This window comes from Halictus rubicundus, chromosome 12, assembly GCF_050948215.1.
Source record: "Halictus rubicundus isolate RS-2024b chromosome 12, iyHalRubi1_principal, whole genome shotgun sequence".
NCBI lineage: Eukaryota > Metazoa > Arthropoda > Insecta > Hymenoptera > Halictidae > Halictus > Halictus rubicundus.
In genome coordinates, this window is record NC_135160.1 from 12605489 (window position 1) to 12626973 (window position 21485).

The window sequence follows — 21485 nt, forward strand, 5'->3', positions numbered from 1 at the left end:
CCCGACAATTTTGCCGCGTTCGCCGGCGCCGTGCAACTCGCGGACAACCGACAAGTCGATTCGCGCGGACCAACAATAATCGCGGCGCAAATGTCGCTCCGCGGACAAGCACGCAGGTGTCCGAGCGCGGACCGATCGCGCGGCCCGTTTCGAAAGCGATGCGCTGCGCTTCGAGGATCGGACCACCGTGTTTCGGCTTGTGGCTCTAATCTGCGAATCGACGAACCGATCCGAGCGAATACCGTCCCGAGGAGAACATCCTGCAAATCCTTGAACTATACCAACGCGGGGGATGTCGAAGAACCGAGGAGATCGGATCGAGCCTTGATCGCGAGATCGCGGAACATGACCGCTCTATTATTGCTGCTGATGATGCTGCTGTTACCTTCGCGGACACCCGCCTCCGGTGAGTCGATACTCGTTTTATCGCCGCGTTATTTTTGTCCCCGACGAAACGGGCCTCCGTGTATACGTATTTCGCGACTGCGGCTGCGACTGATTCGCCGATTCGCCGGGCTCTACGGGAACGACCGCGGAACGAAGCACGCGCGTCACCGATCTATTCGGTTGCGCAAAGTCACGCCACGATACGCTACACCACAACACGCCAGGCCACGCCGCTCGATCCCTAACGAATTAATGCGGCGCGGCATTGTATGCTAAATTTCGCGTGTCCTAAGAACTCGATCGCTCCTATGGCGGCGATCGGTAGACCTGCCGCGACGACGCTCGAACGTCGCGCTCGGGATCGCTAACGTCGTTCCTCTTGTCGCGGCGACGGACACCACGACAAACAGAAGGTGGCAGCTCGTTTATCACTATTGTTCGACGAAATTCTCGTGGGTCAGCTTTTACCGTTTGATAAGACTGAGTCCATTCTTTATGTTCTTCAGTTTCGGAGAGGGATCCGCAACTTCGGGTGAAATCGTTGTATTTGCGGGGACAAAATTGTACGTATTCTTCAAGTATTGTCCGACAATCTTGCAAATTTCCAAACTGGTTAGCTGGTTGGTAAAGTTGAAAAAAATTCCCCAGTCTAGCTGATGGGAAAAAGGAATTATTTCGGGTTATTTATACACGTTCTTCCAATATTGCATTACTGTTGTTTGACAAAAGTATCATGGGTCAGTTGAAGCTTTTATTGTTCGATAACACAGAGTCCATTCTTTACGTTCTTCAGTTTCGGAGAGGGATCCGCAACTTCGGGTAAAATCGTAGTATTTGCGTGAAAAGAATTGTACATATTCCTCAAATATTGTCCGACAATCTTGCAAATTTTCAAACCGGTCTGCTGGTTGGTAATGTTGAAAAAAATTCCCGAATGTGGCTGATGGGAAAGAGGAATTATTTCGGGATAAAAATTTGTACACGTTCTTCAAATATTGCTCAATAAGCTTGTCAATTTTGAAATTGAGATATTGCATTACTGTTGTTCGACAAAATTCTCATGGGTCATCTTTTACCGTTTGATAAGACAGAGTCCATTCTTTACAGTCTTCAGTTTCGGAGAGGAATCCACAACTTCGGGTAAAATCGTAGTATTTGCGTGAAAAAAATTGTACATATTCCTCAAATATTGTCCGACAATCTTGCAAATTTTCAAACCGGTCTGCTGGTTGGTAATGTTGAAAAAAATTCCCGAATGTGGCTGATGGGAAAGAGGAATTATTTCGGGATAAAAATTTGTACACGTTCTTCAAATATTGCTCAATAAGCTTGTCAATTTTGAAATTGAGATATTGCATTACTGTTGTTCGACAAAATTCTCATGGGTCATCTTTTACCGTTTGATAAGACAGAGTCCATTCTTTACAGTCTTCAGTTTCGGAGAGGAATCCACAACTTCGGGTAAAATCGTAGTATTTGCGTGAAAAGAATTGTACATATTCCTCAAATATTGTCCGACAATCTTGCAAATTTTCAAACCGGTCTGCTTGTTGGTAATGTTGAAAAAAATTCCCGAATGTGGCTGATGGGAAAGAGGAATTATTTCGGGATAAAAATTTGTACACGTTCTTCAAATATTGCTCAATAAGCTTGTCAATTTTGAAATTGAGATATTGCATTACTGTTGTTCGACAAAATTCTCATGGGTCATCTTTTACCGTTTGATAAGACAGAGTCCATTCTTTACAGTCTTCAGTTTCGGAGAGGAATCCGCAACTTCGGGTAAAATCGTAGTATTTGCGTGAAAAGAATTGTACATATTCCTCAAATATTGTCCGACAATCTTGCAAATTTTCAAACCGGTCTGCTTGTTGGTAATGTTGAAAAAAATTCCCGAATGTGGCTGATGGGAAAGAGGAATTATTTCGGGATAAAAATTTGTACACGTTCTTCAAATATTGCTCAATAAGCTTGTCAATTTTGAAATTGAGATATTGCATTACTGTTGTTCGACAAAATTCTCATGGGTCATCTTTTACCGTTTGATAAGACAGAGTCCATTCTTTACAGTCTTCAGTTTCGGAGAGGAATCCACAACTTCGGGTAAAATCGTAGTATTTGCGTGAAAAGAATTGTACATATTCCTCAAATATTGTCCGACAATCTTGCAAATTTTCAAACCGGTCTGCTTGTTGGTAATGTTGAAAAAAATTCCCGAATGTGGCTGATGGGAAAGAGGAATTATTTCGGGATAAAAATTTGTACACGTTCTTCAAATATTGCTCAATAAGCTTGTCAATTTTGAAATTGAGATATTGCATTACTGTTGTTCGACAAAATTCTCATGGGTCATCTTTTACCGTTTGATAAGACAGAGTCCATTCTTTACAGTCTTCAGTTTCGGAGAGGAATCCGCAACTTCGGGTAAAATCGTAGTATTTGCGTGAAAAGAATTGTACATATTCCTCAAATATTGTCCGACAATCTTGCAAATTTTCAAACCGGTCTGCTTGTTGGTAATGTTGAAAAAAATTCCCGAATGTGGCTGATGGGAAAGAGGAATTATTTCGGGATAAAAATTTGTACACGTTCTTCAAATATTGCTCAATAAGCTTGTCAATTTTGAAATTGAGATATTGCATTACTGTTGTTCGACAAAATTCTCATGGGTCATCTTTTACCGTTTGATAAGACAGAGTCCATTCTTTACAGTCTTCAGTTTCGGAGAGGAATCCACAACTTCGGGTAAAATCGTAGTATTTGCGTGAAAAGAATTGTACATATTCCTCAAATATTGTCCGACAATCTTGCAAATTTTCAAACCGGTCTGCTTGTTGGTAATGTTGAAAAAAATTCCCGAATGTGGCTGATGGGAAAGAGGAATTATTTCGGGATAAAAATTTGTACACGTTCTTCAAATATTGCTCAATAAGCTTGTCAATTTTGAAATTGAGATATTGCATTACTGTTGTTCGACAAAATTCTCATGGGTCATCTTTTACCGTTTGATAAGACAGAGTCCATTCTTTACAGTCTTCAGTTTCGGAGAGGAATCCACAACTTCGGGTAAAATCGTAGTATTTGCGTGAAAAGAATTGTACATATTCCTCAAATATTGTCCGACAATCTTGCAAATTTTCAAACCGGTCTGCTTGTTGGTAATGTTGAAAAAAATTCCGGAATGTGGCTGATGGGAGAGAGGAATTATTTCGGGATTAAATGAACGTTCTTCTAATATTGCATTACTGTTGCATTACTGTTGTTCGACAAAAGTATCATGGGCCAGTTGAAGCTTTTATTGTTCGATAAGACAGAGTCCATTCTTTACGTTCTTCAGTTTCGGATAGGGCTCCGTAACTTCGGATAAAATCGTTGTATTTGCGTGAAAAAAGAATTGTACATATTCCTCAAATATTGTCCGACAATCTTGCAAATTTTCAAACCGGTCTGCTTGTTGGTAATGTTGAAAAAAATTCCGGAATGTGGCTGATGGGAGAGAGGAATTATTTCGGGATTAAATGAACGTTCTTCTAATATTGCATTACTGTTGCATTACTGTTGTTCGACAAAAGTATCATGGGCCAGTTGAAGCTTTTATTGTTCGATAAGACAGAGTCCATTCTTTACGTTCTTCAGTTTCGGATAGGGCTCCGTAACTTCGGATAAAATCGTTGTATTTGCGTGAAAAAAGAATTGTACATATTCCTCAAATATTGTCTGACAATCTTGCAAATTTTCAAACCGGTCTGCTTGTTGGTAATGTTGAAAAAAATTCCGGAATGTGGCTGATGGGAGAGAGGAATTATTTCGGGATTAAATGAACGTTCTTCTAATATTGCATTACTGTTGCATTACTGTTGTTCGACAAAAGTATCATGGGCCAGTTGAAGCTTTTATTGTTCGATAAGACAGAGTCCATTCTTTACGTTCTTCAGTTTCGGATAGGGCTCCGTAACTTCGGATAAAATCGTTGTATTTGCGTGAAAAAAGAATTGTACATATTCCTCAAATATTGTCTGACAATCTTGCAAATTTTCAAACCGGTCTGCTTGTTGGTAATGTTGAAAAAAATTCCGGAATGTGGCTGATGGGAGAGAGGAATTATTTCGGGATTAAATGAACGTTCTTCTAATATTGCATTACTGTTGCATTACTGTTGTTCGACAAAAGTATCATGGGCCAGTTGAAGCTTTTATTGTTCGATAAGACAGAGTCCATTCTTTACGTTCTTCAGTTTCGGATAGGGCTCCGTAACTTCGGATAAAATCGTTGTATTTGCGTGAAAAAAGAATTGTACATATTCCTCAAATATTGTCTGACAATCTTGCAAATTTTCAAACCGGTTTGCTCGTTGGTAACGTTGAACAAAATTCCCCGATCTGACTGATGGGAAAGAGGAATTATTTCGGGTTAAAAATGTATACGCGTTCTTCAAATATTGCTCACTATGTATGTATTCATTTATTGTTCCCCTCGGAGTTACAATCCCATTACATCACATCTCCTTCAACTCGCAAAATCGCAGACCACAAATATTGCTCACTAAGCTTGTCAATTTTGAAATTGATATATTGCATCACTGTTGTTGAACAAAATTCTCTTGGTTCAGCTTTCACAGTTCGGTAAGAGAGTCCATTCTTTACATCTTTCAGTTTCGGAGAGGGATCCGTAACTTCGGGTAAAATCATTGTATTTGCGTGAAAAAAGAATTGTACGTATTCCTCAAATATTGTCCGACAATCTTGCAAATTTCCAAACCGATCTGCTCGTTCGTAACGTTGTAAAAAATTCCCCGATCTGACTGATGGAAAAGAGGAATTATTTCGGGATTAAAAATGTACACGCGTTCTTCAAATATTGCTCACTAAGCTTGTCAATTTTGAAATTGATATATCGCATCACTGTTGTTCAACAAAATTCTGATGGGTCAGTTGAAGCTTTCACTGTTCGACAAGACCATTCTTTCACGCAAACGCGTTCGCATTGTTACACGTAGCTCAAATGCCGCCCACCTATCCGTGAATGCAGCATCGTTACTCCCCTTTTGTTTCCTTTTTTCTTCTTGCAATACGAACGAGTACGGTTGAGTTCTTTCGATTTTGAAAGAACCCCGTTCAGGTCTGTTGTATCTCGGTGAAATTTCGGAAAGGCGCCCGACGGTACGCCCCACGCGAGGTTCAACCGATGACATTCGCACTTGACCGGGATCACGGAATCGCGGATATCGCGATGTCGCGTGCACTCGGCCGGCTCGCGTGATTCGAATGCAAGTTCGAAATCGATACTGCCCTTTGGTCGAGTTTGCATGTCGTCGCGCGAATATACTTTCTCCGCGTGGGTACTCTGCGCTCCTTGCGAGCAACGATCAGCCGCCGCGTCCCGATCGTCGACCGAGGAGACTCGAGGGTGGAAAACTTCCCTCGTCCACGTTTACGATGGAGCAACGCCGGCGTACGCTGCTGTCGATGCAAACCCTTCCGTTTGCGACGGACATTACCGCTGGCCGGTGGATCTTTATGCGAAATAAAGTCTGGCGTTCGCGATACACGAGCCGAATGCGAATATCGCACTATCTTCGCGGATTTAATAGAATCGGGGAACTCAGGTTTTTGTATCGACTGTACAGCGAATTCTCGATACATGTCGTCGGCACGGGTCTTGCGACATATATCGTCCTGGAGACATATCCGAGCCTTGTTATGTTTCCGAGGCCTCTCGAGCTTCCGTGTACTGGAAATTATTCCGCGACGTATATAGAGAAATCACTGTATTCCCTCGTTTTCTTCTTCCTCCGTCGTTACCCCATCGGCAACATGTGGCCAATTTTATCTAGCCTTTTCCATAATGAATGCATAAAGTTCGATATTAGTTCCAGCTATTACCATAAAAGTCATTTATTCGGAACCGAGTGATTTATTTATTCTAGCCGAGCAAAGCGCAGGGCAAACGCGAGAAACGTCAAATAAACCAACGCGTTGCTATTTTATTTCGTTTAATCGATTCCCAGTATCGGCGTCCGCTGAGGTTCCATAATCTCTCGATTCAATTCCTTCGTCTCCCTCTTCGGCGCGCGTTCGTTCGTATCGACTTCGACGTCGTTAACAGCACGTATTCATTTTCATCTAGTCGGGTTTGCCATGAACGCACAGAGTTCGCAGTCCATCTATTACCATAACATTCATTTATTCGGAACGGTGGCCGAGTAAAGCGCAGGACAAAAGTGAGTACCGCGGTTCTCCGATTTTCATATTCCATTTCGTTTAACACCAAACCTACCACGGTCAAAATGACCGGTTTTATATTTTACAATTATTGAGACTGTAAACATTCATTTGTGGAAAATAGTGAAATAAATTTCCTTGTTCAACAATTTATTATATTGAAAATTACAGACAAGATCAATACATTTAGGGTTGCCATTTTTATAAGGCAATATTTACCAGATACCAATTTTCAATTTTTGTAGGCAAATTTTAGGAAAGTGGAAACAACTGAGATCTAGTTTTTAGTGGTAGCAGCCTTTGTAGATCTGGAATAAATAAAAGTTACAACTAGACTGCGGATCTTTATGCAGAATAAAAAATATTTTCACTGATTGCAAGACACAGGAGCGAAATAAAAATTTCTTTCTTCTTTTCATTATTTTATTAAAATCAACACGCTGGTGCCCTTAAATCTTTTTACTGTGTCCACTGCTTTAAATTGCGCTTACCCATTTTTGTCATAATCGCAGTCTAATCATGAAAATCGTACAAAGTTTAAATAAATTCAATCTTCTCCCTCCTATCAGACTTTTATTATTTTTATTCACTTTTATACGTTTCGTGCTTGGTAGGCTCAGTGTTAAGATTGTAAAGATTCATAACAGATTGTTCAACAATGTTGAGTGGCTGAACACCTGGACAAGTAAATTCTCGTTATTTTTATAAATTGGTATAAAATAGTTCAATCACACCTACTTACATCCTCAAAAGTATCCGGACACTTGCGAAATATGAATTGGCATCGCATAAAAGTCATTTCAGTGCCTAAAATAGTGACTAAAATCGATTTTTATTACTTTCTTATGAAATGTCTACACCAAAATTAAATACGAAATTCATCGTGAGAAAAATGTGTGTGAAACAAAGTGTGAAAAATGTCTAAAATCTGTTTATCGATCAGTCACGAATCTCGAGATCTGTGGTCCTCTTCTGCTCGGCTCCTTTCCCTAAAACCGTGCAATATTTTTGTTTATATATATATAATAAGTTTATCCTTTCGTTCTTTAATTTATCTTGAGGAAATAATAACCAAACTGAGTTTCACTGTAAACACAAGATTAAAGTTTTATTCGCTATTTACAATAATTATTTACATTATTTACATTATTTACATTATTTACATTATTTACATTCATATGGTTTACAATCGAATATAGAAGAGAAGGTTACGATTAATATTTACATAGTGGTGGGGTACAGCAAAAAACTAATTAACGTACGATTAAAAGTGCAATTTTAAGTCGAAAATCGTGAAAAATGGCAATTTTTCCACTTTTAAGCGTTTATAACTTGTAAACGAATTAACCAAAATCGGTGAAATTTTCAGCATGGATATAATTTATTCGAGCGAATCAAATACATTCTTGAAATTTTCAATACAGGCTCAGTTAAAAAAGCTGAAGAAACCAACTTTTACTATTTCTTTTGCGATTCCGACCAGTTCAAATTTTTCTCAAAAATTGTTTACACCTCGTCTAATAAACTAGTCCTTCTAACTTCTCAATGACATTTAAGTCATTTGATCTAATTTTTAAAACGTTATGTTGCTTCAAATAGTGTAGACTCAGTTTTGCTCGTTACTGTATATACACAGGGTGGACCACGCAATTGTTTCAAGTCATAACTCCGTTATTATTGCATTTACGAAAAAATGATAAAGGAGAAAGATAAATGGTTCGAAGAGCACTACATCTGTAGGCCTTTAAATTTTGTTTAGCTGCAGCAGTTCATGTGCAATTAACAATTGCATCATTTCTTTAAATAGAAATGCATATTTCTTTTGCACAGATCGATTATTCCGTTCATTCTACGTAAAAAATGATTAGGGTACCATGGCAAAAAAATTATTAGATCTCGAGATATTTATATATATATATATATATATAGATTTAAAAAACAGGAGGACGTTTCCAATGTTGTTCTATGCGCAATATTATAAAACAATGGAGCGCAATTCACGGGATTGAACAGCTCGCAGGTAAACGCGCCCTTAGCGGCAGTAAGCGGGCGTTCGTTCTGCTTATCGGCGCTTCGACAGATCGGTTTTCCGCTCGCGTGCAAAAACCGAGTAACCGGCGAGCACGAAGAGCGTTCGGGTCCCGGGTTCACCGTGGAATCGGTCGATAAACCGAACCGGACTCGATATGGACTCGCGGTTTGGGCCCGCATCGGCTCGCCGTGGTACATGCGCGCAGGGTTTAGAATTTTCGCGGCGCGTTCCGACTCGCGTCTTCGACTATTCCAATGATTTGCACGCGTAAAAATGCGTGCCCGGTTCTCGGACGTGACGAGACGGTTCGAGTCGACGAGTCGACTAGGCAACGAGCAGGGCTGGCGCGAACGGGCGAAGGTTGCGTGCAACCTCGAAGTCGTTAACCATGCCGCTCTTGAAGGCAAACCCTCGCCCCTGCTGCAACTGCCGCGCCGATTTCTAATCAGAAAAGAAAGAAGGAGAGAGAGAGAGAGAGAGAGAGAGAGAGAGAGAGAGAGAGAGAGAGAGGAGAACCCACGCGTTACGCGCCCCTACGAACGCACGGCGTTCGATCGAGCCGTTTGACCACAGCCACGATCAATTCTCGGCTTGCCGATCAGCTCGGCCCCGAAGCCGGAGAGATTTCGAGAAAACCGTATTTCGCCGTATCGTCGGGCCGCCGGTTTCCGTCGGTTTCCGTTCGTTTCGAGCGTCTTTCAAAAGGAGCGTCAGCCCGACGAGCGGAAATCGAACGACTCTCGAGCCCGAGGGAAGCGACGACGTCGCGTCTCGAAATCGTCTCGCTCTCTCTCGAGGGAGAGAGACGAAGCCTCGAGACGGAGCCCATTCTTGTTTGCCATTCGAATTTCGCGAGCCGGTTGCACGGTATCTATTATTTCAACGGGGATTTTAATGCCGGTTTTCCCTTGGAATCGTGCGCGATTCCCGGTCGATGGGGGTTTATATTCCTGTTGCGCGGCAAAATGTCTTTGTTCGTCGACGGTGCACAATGGCGAACGTTACGGTGCCCGTTTATCGTCGATGGTCCTCGACCAATGCGGCGAATGATAACCTCCGAGCTTAGGCACCGAGAAACCCCGCCGAAGGATCGGAACACGAAGGAACAACCTCGAACTCGTACGCACCCTAGAACGGAATATAGTCATACCGCGAACCTAAGCATCAACGACGTCAATCCCGAGGGGCTCTCGCCCTGTCGGTTTTGCCACACCTCGTAACCCAAATACTAAAACTATTAACAACCTTGGCTCTCTCTCTCTCTCTCTCTCTCTCGCTCGCTCCTTCTTTCTCTGTATGTTCTTTTTGCTTTACGACCCGACGCGAACGAATCCGATCGATTCGCCGATTCGATCCGCGCGAAAACGACGACGCGAGTTCAGGGTGCAGACACGTTATCGTCGCGTCGCATAAAATCACGTGTGCTATCGTATAGAGGAAATTAATAATAGGGGATGTGTGTTTTTAAATTACTTGTGTTCGCCTGTTTGTTTTTTTTTTTTTTGCGTGACGCGATACATAGTAATGTGTAGCCTCTTCGCACGATTCGCCGCCGGTCGCGTTCACCCGCATGAGATACACGAAAGAATGATCAACCCGCGGACATTTCGTTCACGACCGTATATTTCATGTAGCGTGAACGCGTCGCTCGCGTATTCGGATACGTATGCGACACGTGAATCGCGAGCTCCGTGCACACGCATGAGACACACATTCGCATTCGCGTGTATTCGGTAAGGTGAGTGTACCGGTAAGTGACCGGCAAGGAGTAAGATCATGCTACCATTAGTTGTAACTTGTTTCCTTTTGATGTGATTAAATGAATTAACCCTTTGCACTCTGAAGCGCCACTAAGAATTGTTATTTCGATGAAGTTACGACAAATATTACACAATTTTTGACACATTGCAAAGTCTGTATTTGATAGATTGCTAAACATTTAAATGTTATACAGTTAAACTTGTTTTTGTGCGGTCCTTTCCTATGCGATTTGTTTTGTAATGTTCTCAGCACAAGAAGATGCGCGTTTCGGACTGCGACGAGTAGTATTGAATCATGTGCATTTTGAAGATTTCTCCGTGTGTAAAATGAGAAGTTAAATTCTTTTTAAATGTTTCCATGTTTAATTTAATTGTTTACTTTGTTTAGAAAGCACTTTCTCGCCATTTCGTAAATCTTTGACATATTCTCTAAGTGAGACTTTTTTCTATACCGTCCGTATAACTATGTGGAAATCGGATCAGTTTCGTATGAACAAAATGAAAACATTCTAACGGAATGGAAGGGAAGAAAACTTTAGTTTCAGAATTAAAATAGCGCCGAGTGCAAAGGGTTAACTTGCAACCTCTCTTCTCGCGTACAGTTCTGTCATTCTACTATCGAAGTTAATAAAATGGTGAAACTGTGCTTACCATCGAATGACTACTATATCCCGACAATTGTTAGAAATTATTAATTAGACTCTACTTCTGTGTATAATTTAAATCGGTCGCTTACTGGTAGGCTCGGCCTACGGCAGAACGTCGCGCGTACGCGATACAGGAATCGCGATTCGCGTGTTTCTGTGTGTAAGAGCGTTTAATCGACGCGCGTCTGCTCGTTCTTGGCCGACCGATCGTCTAATTTGAAAGTCTAAACGCGAGGAACGGGGACAGACCGTCGAAAACACGCTGCCGATCTCTTCGTTTGGACAAGAATTACGCGTATGCTAATACATATCCCGAGCCTCTGAAAGCCGGCGTTAATTAAATACAAATCCAACAGACCACACGATGCTCGCGACGCGTCGCGTCTGTTCCTTCTCGACGCAGACCTCCGCAGACCGTCGCCCACCGTTTCTCGAACATTTGTACCTGTCCCCGGGAATGATATACGATTACGTTCGTTAGCGTCGCCGGTGTCGAAATTGCGCGAGCAACTGCGCCGAGCATGGTAAATCGTTGTGCTATCGGACGCCGATCGGATGTAACAAGGTGTCCGGGGCCACCGATAACGTGAACTCTCGATATATGTCATCAACACCGGTCTTGCGTCGTATATCGCCCAGGAGACATACCCGAGCCGTGTTGTGTTTACACTCCTCGGCGTTCGAGGCACCTCGAGCTCACCCCGCCGCAGTGGGGATAATCCCGCGACGTTTATCGTCCAGGCCTTGGCGACATATACAGAGAAATCACTGTAGTAGAATCGGACAAAGAATTTGTCGATTTGAGGCCCCGTTTTTTGGGACTGGGCTCAGCTCAGTGGATTTTTCTACACGCTTTGGGTACACGTCCACCAACCTGAAAAATTACATGAAATTAAATTAACTGAATGAAATAAATATTGGGAAGCTGAGATCTTGGATACTAAAAGTACTCTTTCATCCTTCTAGCACTTTGCAGATTCCAACTACACTCGGTACATTAAAAAATTTATTTACTCGAGAAATAATTTCGTCTCCCATTTCTGCGACTCGCGGCGCTCAAAGGGTTGAATATCATCGGTTCTGTGATCTTTTCTGTCGTTCCTACTGTCACCGTTATGGTTGAAGTGAAAAGTCTGAGGAAATTGATCTTTCTGCTGATTGTGTACTGTGTATCGCCGATTGTTATTGCGAAATATTTCTTTACTAAATACAGTGATTTCTCTGTATATGTCGCCAACGCCTGGATGATAAACGTCGCGGAACTATCCCCAATACCGCGAGGTATGTTCTGTGGTTGTATTTTTCTTGTTAACATTAGAGAATTTTCAGACTGCGTAGATTCGTGATAAGGTAGGGTGACCAGGTTACCGACAAAAATAGGCGAAACATGGTTTCACGTGCCTCAACTTTTCGCCCTTATATGAGAATATTTTTCGCCGGGAAAGGGCTCGTTCGAAAGAGGAAGGTTTAATCTAGCGCGTGCTGGTCATCAGCTGACGAGATTATGCGGATATTTGGTAAGATAAGCGAGGCTGAGCCGCCTAGGTACACTGTAAACTCGGCGTTTCTAAAACCGTAGATTCGCGATAAGGTAGAGTGACTAGGTTACCGACAAAAATAGGCGAAAAATGGTTTTACGTGCGTCAACTTTTCGTCCTTATATGGGAATATTTTTCGCTGGGAAAGGGCTCGTTCGAAAGAGAAAGGTTCGATCTAGCGCTCGCTGGTCATGAGCTGACGAGATTATGCGGATATTTGTTAACATAAGCGTTAGAAGTAGGCCAAAAATTGACGACGCGCGTGCCGTGGAATCCATGCATTTTTCTGCCATTGGATAGAAAATATCTCCAGCTGCAAATTGAGCTATATTTTGTCTTGGTTCTCAGCGAAATAGAGCCGAAAACTTGAAGCACGTTTCTGGCGTCGGAATTCATGATCTCGATAATGCAGAGCAAAAAATGTGACAAGACTTTAGTGACAGACTTGAGGATCAGGACCAAAACGGGTCTTGAGTCTGTGTCTGAAGTCTGTGGACGGAAATTATGCAGCAGTTGCCGACCCGCTGACTCTGTAAATGTCACGTGACTACCCTTGGCCCTTAAGTGAAACAATACCATTCGTTCTTTTTTCACGAAGAATCGTCTGTTGGCCGCTGGGACCATCAGTTACCAGACAGCCCGTACACCTTGCCGTATCTGGATCACGATCGAGACGGACCGATCGAAAGACCGCGTAATTACTGAGCGCTATCGATCACCGGAGCGACAAACGAGGCGTCGCGACGCGGTAAAAAAAGGAGTTAGAGTAACCGCCGGCCGTTTGACGTCCGGTGTGTATCGTTGCATCGGTGGCGTTTCTGACGCGAAACGTACACCGAGCAAACAGTTCATCGTCCGACGCATGGTTGTCCCTTGTCAACATCGGGACTTCGATTCCCGTCGACGACAGGTCGCGGCCATCGCAATCGTCGAAATGCGCTTGAAAATCGAACGCGATTATTAATCGTGCGGAGCAGTCGCGTGTTCCGCAACCATTATCTCTTAGCGATCTCTTGTGAGATCGCAGAGAAACTGAACATTGTCGCAGCAAACATTACCTTCCGTTCATTTCAAAATTAATGACCTTCAGAAACGCTAGTGTAAGACCGGTTAGCGATAATTGAATCGTAATTAGACAATTTCCATTGCCCCTGGCCCCGTATCCAGTCTATCACATAGCGTGAGGGTACCGATTAATGTGCCTACGTTAATTATACCGATTTTTAAAGCGTAATGAATATTTAGACAAGAGATAAATAAATAAATTTAAAAAGAAAATGATAAATTCTTTTCTGTTAACACTAAACGTACCACCACCAAATGACCGGTTCTAGATTTTTATTTGACCATTTTTGAACTTATAATGATGCCTTCATCAGCAATGATTCAATGAATATCTTTAGTAGAGCACGCATTGTGATACTAAAGAAGGGTGCAAAGTCTAAATAAATGAAATCTTGTCATTTTTATAAGGCAACATGTACCTGGTACTTTTACAGTTCGGTACGTTTTGTGTTAGCATCGGTTAATGTATATATTCTTAATATCCATTATTCTTTAAAAATAGGTATGATGAATAGACTGCGGATTTAATGCAATCATGACAAAAATTAGTAGGTGTAATTTTAAGTAGTACAAATATTAGAAAAATTTAAACATACTATCATATTATTTTCAATCTGCTCAACATAATAACAAAGAAGATAAATTTCTATTTGACTTCAGTTCGTTGCAATTCAGCTAAAACATTCTTATTTCGAATAACGGTCGTAATGATTAATATAGGTACAGTAATTGGTACCCCCACAGTAATTGGCTCCCTCACCACAAATCAATACACGGCAAAATCGATACACTGTAAATTCCTGTCGCACTCGTCTCTTTTCCCTGGATACGTTTCAAATTCACGCACACGCACAGACTCGCGCCGATGCTCGTACAATCTTTTCCAAGAACCGAAGACTGATACACAGAATGTATCATCGCGAAAGAAAATGTCTTCGTTCGATTCGGTCGCTCGTTTATATCAATCGCATTTCTCCGTGTCCGTCAACCGGGTGTACGGTCTGCTCCATTCGGCTCGATAAACGAAGCGGAAATAATTTAGTCCGGCAAAGAGCGATCGAGCGATCGCTTCTACGAGCGATCCCTTTCTTTGTTCCGAGGTTTCGAAACGACAGGGAAGTCGATCGACGATTTAGGAGAACGTGGACACGGCGAATCGACGTGTACGCGCGCCGCTCAAAAACTGGGCCACGTTTACCGAGGCTTTGATTAAGCGTCGGACATCTTAACGCCGCCTCGCCGGTAAAATTGGCCCGGTTGATGCGTTTGCTCGCGTTCCCTTTCCCTTCCCCCCCTCGGTTCCCCGGCGGAGTTAAACGACGAGGTCGCCTCTCGATCGGGAAACCATTTTCTCCGAGGGGCGGGAGCGTCCTCTTCGGAGCACATCGTCCCTCGGATCGAAAGAGTTATACGGGAGCGTGGATCGGCGAGAATAGCCGGGGAACGAGATCGTCTGTACATATCGGATCCCGACGACTGACGGTTTTAAAGCCCGACCCCGGTCTCATCCTGGAAACCGATAAAAATCAGGCCAGATTTTAAGAAGGTCGTAAGTTCGTTTCCCGACGGTGCTCAACAGTTGGTCGGGAGGGGAAGGGAAGGGAAGGGAAGGGAAGGGAAGGGAAGGGCGTCGCTTTTCTCTTCGGGGGCTGTCGAAGAGCCTAAATATAACTTCGGCTATTTCCGAAATCGGTGAGCGTCGACGAGAGAAGCGTTGACGGTTCTCGGCCATCGGGGAAAACCGGAGGAAATGGGAGAAAACTGAGGAAACAATTTGAGGAACGGAATGGAACGCAGCGACGACGTTGGAAAAAGGGGAAGCGAACGCGTGCTCGCACGCGCGCGACGCTATTTATCGGTGCCACATGCGCGCAGGTGTCCGTGCGTGCTCCCGTCTATTTACGCGTTCTCTCCCTCTCTCTCTCTTTCTGTTTGTCTCCCTTTTTCCGCGTCGGGAAAGGGGAGGAAAAGACGAACGGAGAGAGAAACGGATTCTACGTTTCGCCGGCTCGAGTCAATTTACACCGGCGCGAGCTGGGGTGGCGTCTGAACCCCAACCGACTCGGGACACGGAAGGTCCTTGCCGATCGGCGATCGCCGATCCCTGTTCGCGGGGGCCCTTCTTCACTAGTATGGCTGCGCGTATCGTTTTCACGGTCTCTGTTTTCGGGAATTCTAACTCGTCGCGGGGACGAATAGGGTTTCCAGATACAACGCTCTCTCGTGCCTGCGAACTTCCAGCTACCACGCGGCTGCCAATCGAAAATGAAGCTGCGGAAGATCGGCCCTTTTGATCGGCCCTTTCACTCGATTCCGGAGAAGATGCTCGCGCGAAACGCAAATACGGTGACGCTCGTTAATATTCGGACACTCTTAGGAAGACGATAACTTTTTTAATATTGGACCATACCGCTTGGAGGTTTTGGAACAGTTGGAACAATTAGCCCTTTGCACTCGAAGCCATTTTAACTCCAAAACGAAATATTTTTTTCGATCTAGAATATTTCCCTTCTATATATTTGTTTTCATGCTATATATACGAAAATGGTGCAATTTACTCGTACAGTATTGAAATGTTTAGTAATTTGTTAAATACAAATAAATTTAATACTGTGAAAAATATTTTGAATAATGATACAGGAATTTTTAGTGGCGCCATTCGAGTGCTAAGGGTTAGTTTGCTGCATGATGAGAAAAGAAAATTTTGGGAAAATTGCGATTGGTCGGAATTACGTGAGAAAATGAAGAAGAGAGTTTTTAAAACTTTTTTATGTGGGCTTGTATTGAAAATTTAATGAATACATTTTGTAGATCTGCATGAATTATACATGTTCTCATTAAAATAAAATATTTTAATGTTGTATTTCGAATATGTATTGCAAATATTTCTTTACAATGAAAATAAGTTGAGGTAATAGTTAATATTATAGATTATAATATAATAGTTAACAAAGTATTGTTTGTAGCTTAATCACGAATATGTGCGTGTAACATGTTGATAAACAGACGACAATGTCGTGATAACATTACGCACAACGAAATATCAGAAAAGTATAAGTTACTATCAACTATTTGAAATACTATTTTACACAGTCCTGTAAAATAAGTCTCACTATTTTCAATATTTTCCAAATACAATACTATTTTTAAATAGTAATACTATTTTAAAATACTATTTTTAACTATTTCAATAGTAATACTATTTTTATCTATTTCAATAGTAACACTATTTTAAAATACTATTTTTAACAATTTTAATACTAACACTATTTCAAAATACTATTTTTAAATAGCATTTCAAAAACTTTTTCTTACAAATGAAATAATTTATTTGCACGATTACAGGAATGCTTTAAAAATAAAATAAACTACAGTTTCTATTTCAAATACTACTTTGCCCAGCACTGTCCTCTAACGCGTTTCAAACGTCATCGTCCATACCTGACGAGTTTCTTACGTAGGTTCGCCTAGTGTACTACAAATCCACGTTGTTCGACAAATTAGCACGTCCGCTGGCAAACATTCGTTTCGCTACCTATTAGGTATCGTTGCATACGAAATGCCTAATGCCTGATACGCGTAACGCAAGTGTTGAAATGAAACTGGAAAGAAGAAACACATTTTATCGTGTCTTCTCTACCCCGCAATCGAAACATGGAAACTTTTGATTGTTGCATAAACATCCGGCAGTCTGGTTATTAGAAGACTGCAGATTTTATGCATTTATGGCAAAACAGAGAAACACGAAACATTCGGAACATGAAAGAGATTTAAGGGGGAAATAAAGTTTTTATTTCGTTCCAGTGCCGTGCAATTAGAAAACCTTTATTTTGCATAAAGAGCCGCAGACCTCTACACACTTCTCTCTCTCTCTCTCTCTCTCTCTCTCTCTCTCTCTCTCTCGCGCATGCTTTCTCCCTCAGCCACGCGCTCGGCGCTCAAAAAATCCGCCACGGAAATATCCTCGTTCCCCACGCCTTTAAAACGCGCTCGTAAACTCGTCCACGGACGTCGAGATCGCTCGGATGTCGGAAGTATCGTTCCGCCGCCATCCCCTTTTCGACGTCTTCCGCCATTACAAACTGGTCGGCCGTTAGGAACACCGGGCGCCGAAAAGTCCGAAAAACAATGGTGGCCGCGAGAACGCGGGATCTTCGCGAGCACAACCCTCCGGCCGGTGTATCGATTAAACGTTCACCTTGACACAGGTTATTTCCTCGAAACTGACCGTGCGTGCGTTCTCGCCGTTAAAGTTCGCGCCGACCACCGTCTCGACGTCCGAGCGTCGTTCCACGACGCTCGTTCATTCGGCTCGAATACGCTCTCTGAAATATCCGCGTCGCGACATCACTGTGGCCGCTTTACGACGTCCATAATGAAATACGTGGTCCAAGCGCGGAACGATCCATTCGTACTCGCGCGGACGACTATCGATCACGGTCGAACCGAGTCCTGTTCCGAAGAAAGATCTTATCTTTCGAACGTTATTCTCGGAAGTTGCCGAGTAAATCGCGATTTAAATCGCGTCGTATGAAAATAGACCGAAAATTAGAAACGAAATCTGTAACCCTCGCGCGAATAATCACCATTCTCTGTTCAACGACTCGATCTGTAGTTGAAAGTATAAACATCTACAATAATCTTGCACTTGAAAAGCGTTGAAGTGGCTCGACAAAATTAATCGAAAGCGGGTTATTGATGTAAGGATTGAAATGAGCACGGGAGGGACGTTATAAGATTTGTGCTGAAGAAAATTGACCATCTGAACTTCTAATTCTACCTTTCGCCCTGAAACACCTTCCCCTTGTTTCAACTTCAATCTTATTTCTTGTCTGCCTGCCAACTTAGCAAACATTATAGGATCGGATCCACTTAAAGTTATTAAGAATATTTCCCTCTGGAGGAGTTTGGGTATTTTGAACTGGAGATATTTGTGCTGAAGAAAATGGGAGGGACGTTATAAGATTATTGTAGTTACAGGAGCCCGAAAATAGATAATTCTTCGGTCGTTGCCATTAATCTCGCGGTGTAGGGCAATTACTTTGTATGCCGAGGAGGCGGCGAGCGCGATTCAATTTTAATTCTTTGGCGAACCGTGCGCAAAAGTCATAGGTCACGGATCCCAGCTAGCGGGCAGTGTTTCTCTTTCAGAATTGTATTTCTCGCAATCGCATCTGACGGTGAGGGTGCCCTATTCGCCCGCGGGGCAGATCAAGCTGCTCGGGCTGAGGACGTTGAGGAACGATTCGACGGAGCCGAGGAACGTTAAATATAGCGTGACATCGCCTCGCGAAGGTGACGTCGCCTCCATAGATCCTGAGAGCGACGTTCTTCTGTTGCGTCCGCCGACGCAATCGTCGAATCGAGGTAAGAACTGTACGGGGATAGAGGACTGTGTGCAAACTAATTGTCTGTCAATCATCTTCGATCACGCAGACCAGTTCAAACGAGATACGATCACCGTCGTGGTCCTGGCGGAGGAGAAGGCGGCCAGCAACCAGGCCTTCCTCGAGATCAAGGTCCAACCGATTCTGGTGGATCAGAAGGGAGTCAATTGCTCGGAATACATCGAGGTAAACATCCGCCTATCGAATAGGATGCCTCAGCGATATCGTGGAAAGAAATTATCTGCAGGAATGTCTGTTGATTTTCTATTTGGTTCTCCGCCATTCCGGTGAATCGTACGTTAACTCGTGGATTACCATGTTTGAGTTCGTTTTAACCGTATCTTTCGACTCGGCACTTTATGGCGATAAAATTGAAGTGGTAGTTCAACGAATGCAATAAAAGGATCAGTATACACCGGGGAAATGACGTTTACCCTCGAGCACTTCTAAATACGGCGAATTGGGACATTTATATTCTCGGAACGAAACTAGATCACCGGCTGTTTTATTCGGTACAGTGTGTAACTTAACAAGTGAGCGGCAGACGTCTGAGTGGACCTTTTTTTTTGAAGAAAAAACAAATCAGAAATCTTTGTCAGCAAATCTTCTCTGTCAGCAAAGATTCGTTTTGCATGATTTGTGCGACTAGGCTGCGGATCTTCGCGCAAAATAAAACTCGTATGCATAATTTAGAAGAGAAGGAAAGTTATTGACTCTTCTTCCGTTAATAATTTCAGTTATTTGAAAAATAATCTTCTCTCTTTTAATGCGTTTACAATTCCTTTCTCACTATTTCCTTTTTGAACATAAATATCCGCAGTCTATTCGCAGCCGATTTTCATTGCTTCCGCTTGCAGGACATGTGCTTCTGGAACGCGTCGATCTACAGGATCTACGAGAACCAACCGAGCACTATGATCGGCACCTTCGGACCCGCTCTTTACGGGGAACTGTGCCCCAACTTCCGGGTCACCGGCTACAAGCTGCTAAATGGCAAGTCGATTCAACTCTCTCGCACAGTACTGAAACAGATTCTATAGTTCGCGGGAACCGCGGCCGGCGGAATTAGCGTGATCGCAACGGCTGTCGGTCGACGCGCTTAGGCGAACGCCGCGTATTTTCGAAAATCTATATAGCCGACTACCGCAATGCTCCGCCATTTAAATGTGCACGGCTATGCAGAACGACGCAGGATTCCGGCATTACGCTTCGAACTTTAACTCGTCGGAAAGGAACGCCGCCATATTGGCTGCGTCAGCCTCGGCTATTTCACAAAATTGTCCGAAAATTGCGGACAAGCGATTGAAAGGCGGAACCTCGATTATCCGAACTGAACAAGGAAGCACGACTGTTCGAATATTCGAAAAGTTACTCGGTTGTAATGGCACGTTCGATTTCTATTAATTTGTGCAATAATTAACCCTTTGCACCCGGCGCTATTTTCGATCCAAAACTAAATTTTTCTTCAGTCTTAGAATATTTTAATTTTCTTCATACGAAACTGATCCGATCTCTACATATGATATTTAAATGTTTAGTAATCTATTAAATACAAATTTTGTAATGCAACAAATATTTCGTAATATTTTTTGTAATTTCTTTGAAATAATGCCACAACAATTTCTAGTGGTGCTTCAGAGTCACCACTCGAGTGCAAAGGGTTAATGCTGTATACGATTCGCCTTCGACTACAGGCATCGGACGTTCTGATAATCGAGGATCGAGGTTTTTAGATGACAAAATGTTAGTACTTATGTTTCTTTTTATTCGGGATTTTAGTTCTTGAGGCATGATGCTATTCTTAGTATCGATGGTAATAATTAGACTGCGGATTTTATGCATAATAAAAATTGATCGGTGCAGTTTTAAACGGGAGAAAAACTGCGGTATTTGGGGCACAACGATGCCCAGTGAATTCTCGATATATGTCAACGACACGGGTCTTGCAAGCGACATATATCGTCCAGGAGACATACCCGAGCCGTGTTGCGGGGATAACTCCGCGACGTTTATCGTCCAAGCCTTGGCGACGTATATGGAGAAATCACCGTACCATTTTTAACGCGTTCAAATTATTCCAGGAAGAATTGAATGTGCTGTAATCTCTACGCGGATAATTTTGACGGTGCACGAAGGTTCGCAGTCTAGTGATAAAAGATCCGTACCCGCGAGGGAATAAAACAGCGTTACCGACATTATTCAACCATAGAAATCGAAATAACATAGGACCTCCGTACCAATCCCGAACGTGTTAATGAGTTTCGAAGCGGCAGCGCGGAACGGTTCGAACAATTTCTGGATCCGCGAGGAATCCCGGGCCGCACTCTCGCGCGCGAGCTCGATTAATTTATAAGCCCGCTTTACCCGTATCTCCCGCCTCGAAAATTTATGTCTCGCGATTCTCCTGGTTCCGGGAACGCGCCCGGTGGTTCCAGGCATACCGGGGGG

At 42.9% G+C, this 21485-nt stretch overlaps 1 protein-coding gene across 1 annotated transcript in view; it reads left to right on the forward strand.

The window, feature by feature from the left end:
* Positions 1 to 290: 290 nt before the first annotated feature.
* Ret (protein kinase receptor Ret oncogene) overlaps positions 291 to 21485 on the forward strand; it is a 37428-nt gene continuing 16233 nt past the window's right edge. The window contains exons 1-4 of the mRNA XM_076797374.1: positions 291 to 406; positions 18802 to 19017; positions 19087 to 19223; positions 19895 to 20030. Coding sequence (XP_076653489.1) covers positions 346 to 406; positions 18802 to 19017; positions 19087 to 19223; positions 19895 to 20030 — 550 coding nt within the window. The 5' untranslated portion in view covers positions 291 to 345. The remainder of the gene's footprint in view (positions 407 to 18801; positions 19018 to 19086; positions 19224 to 19894; positions 20031 to 21485) is intronic.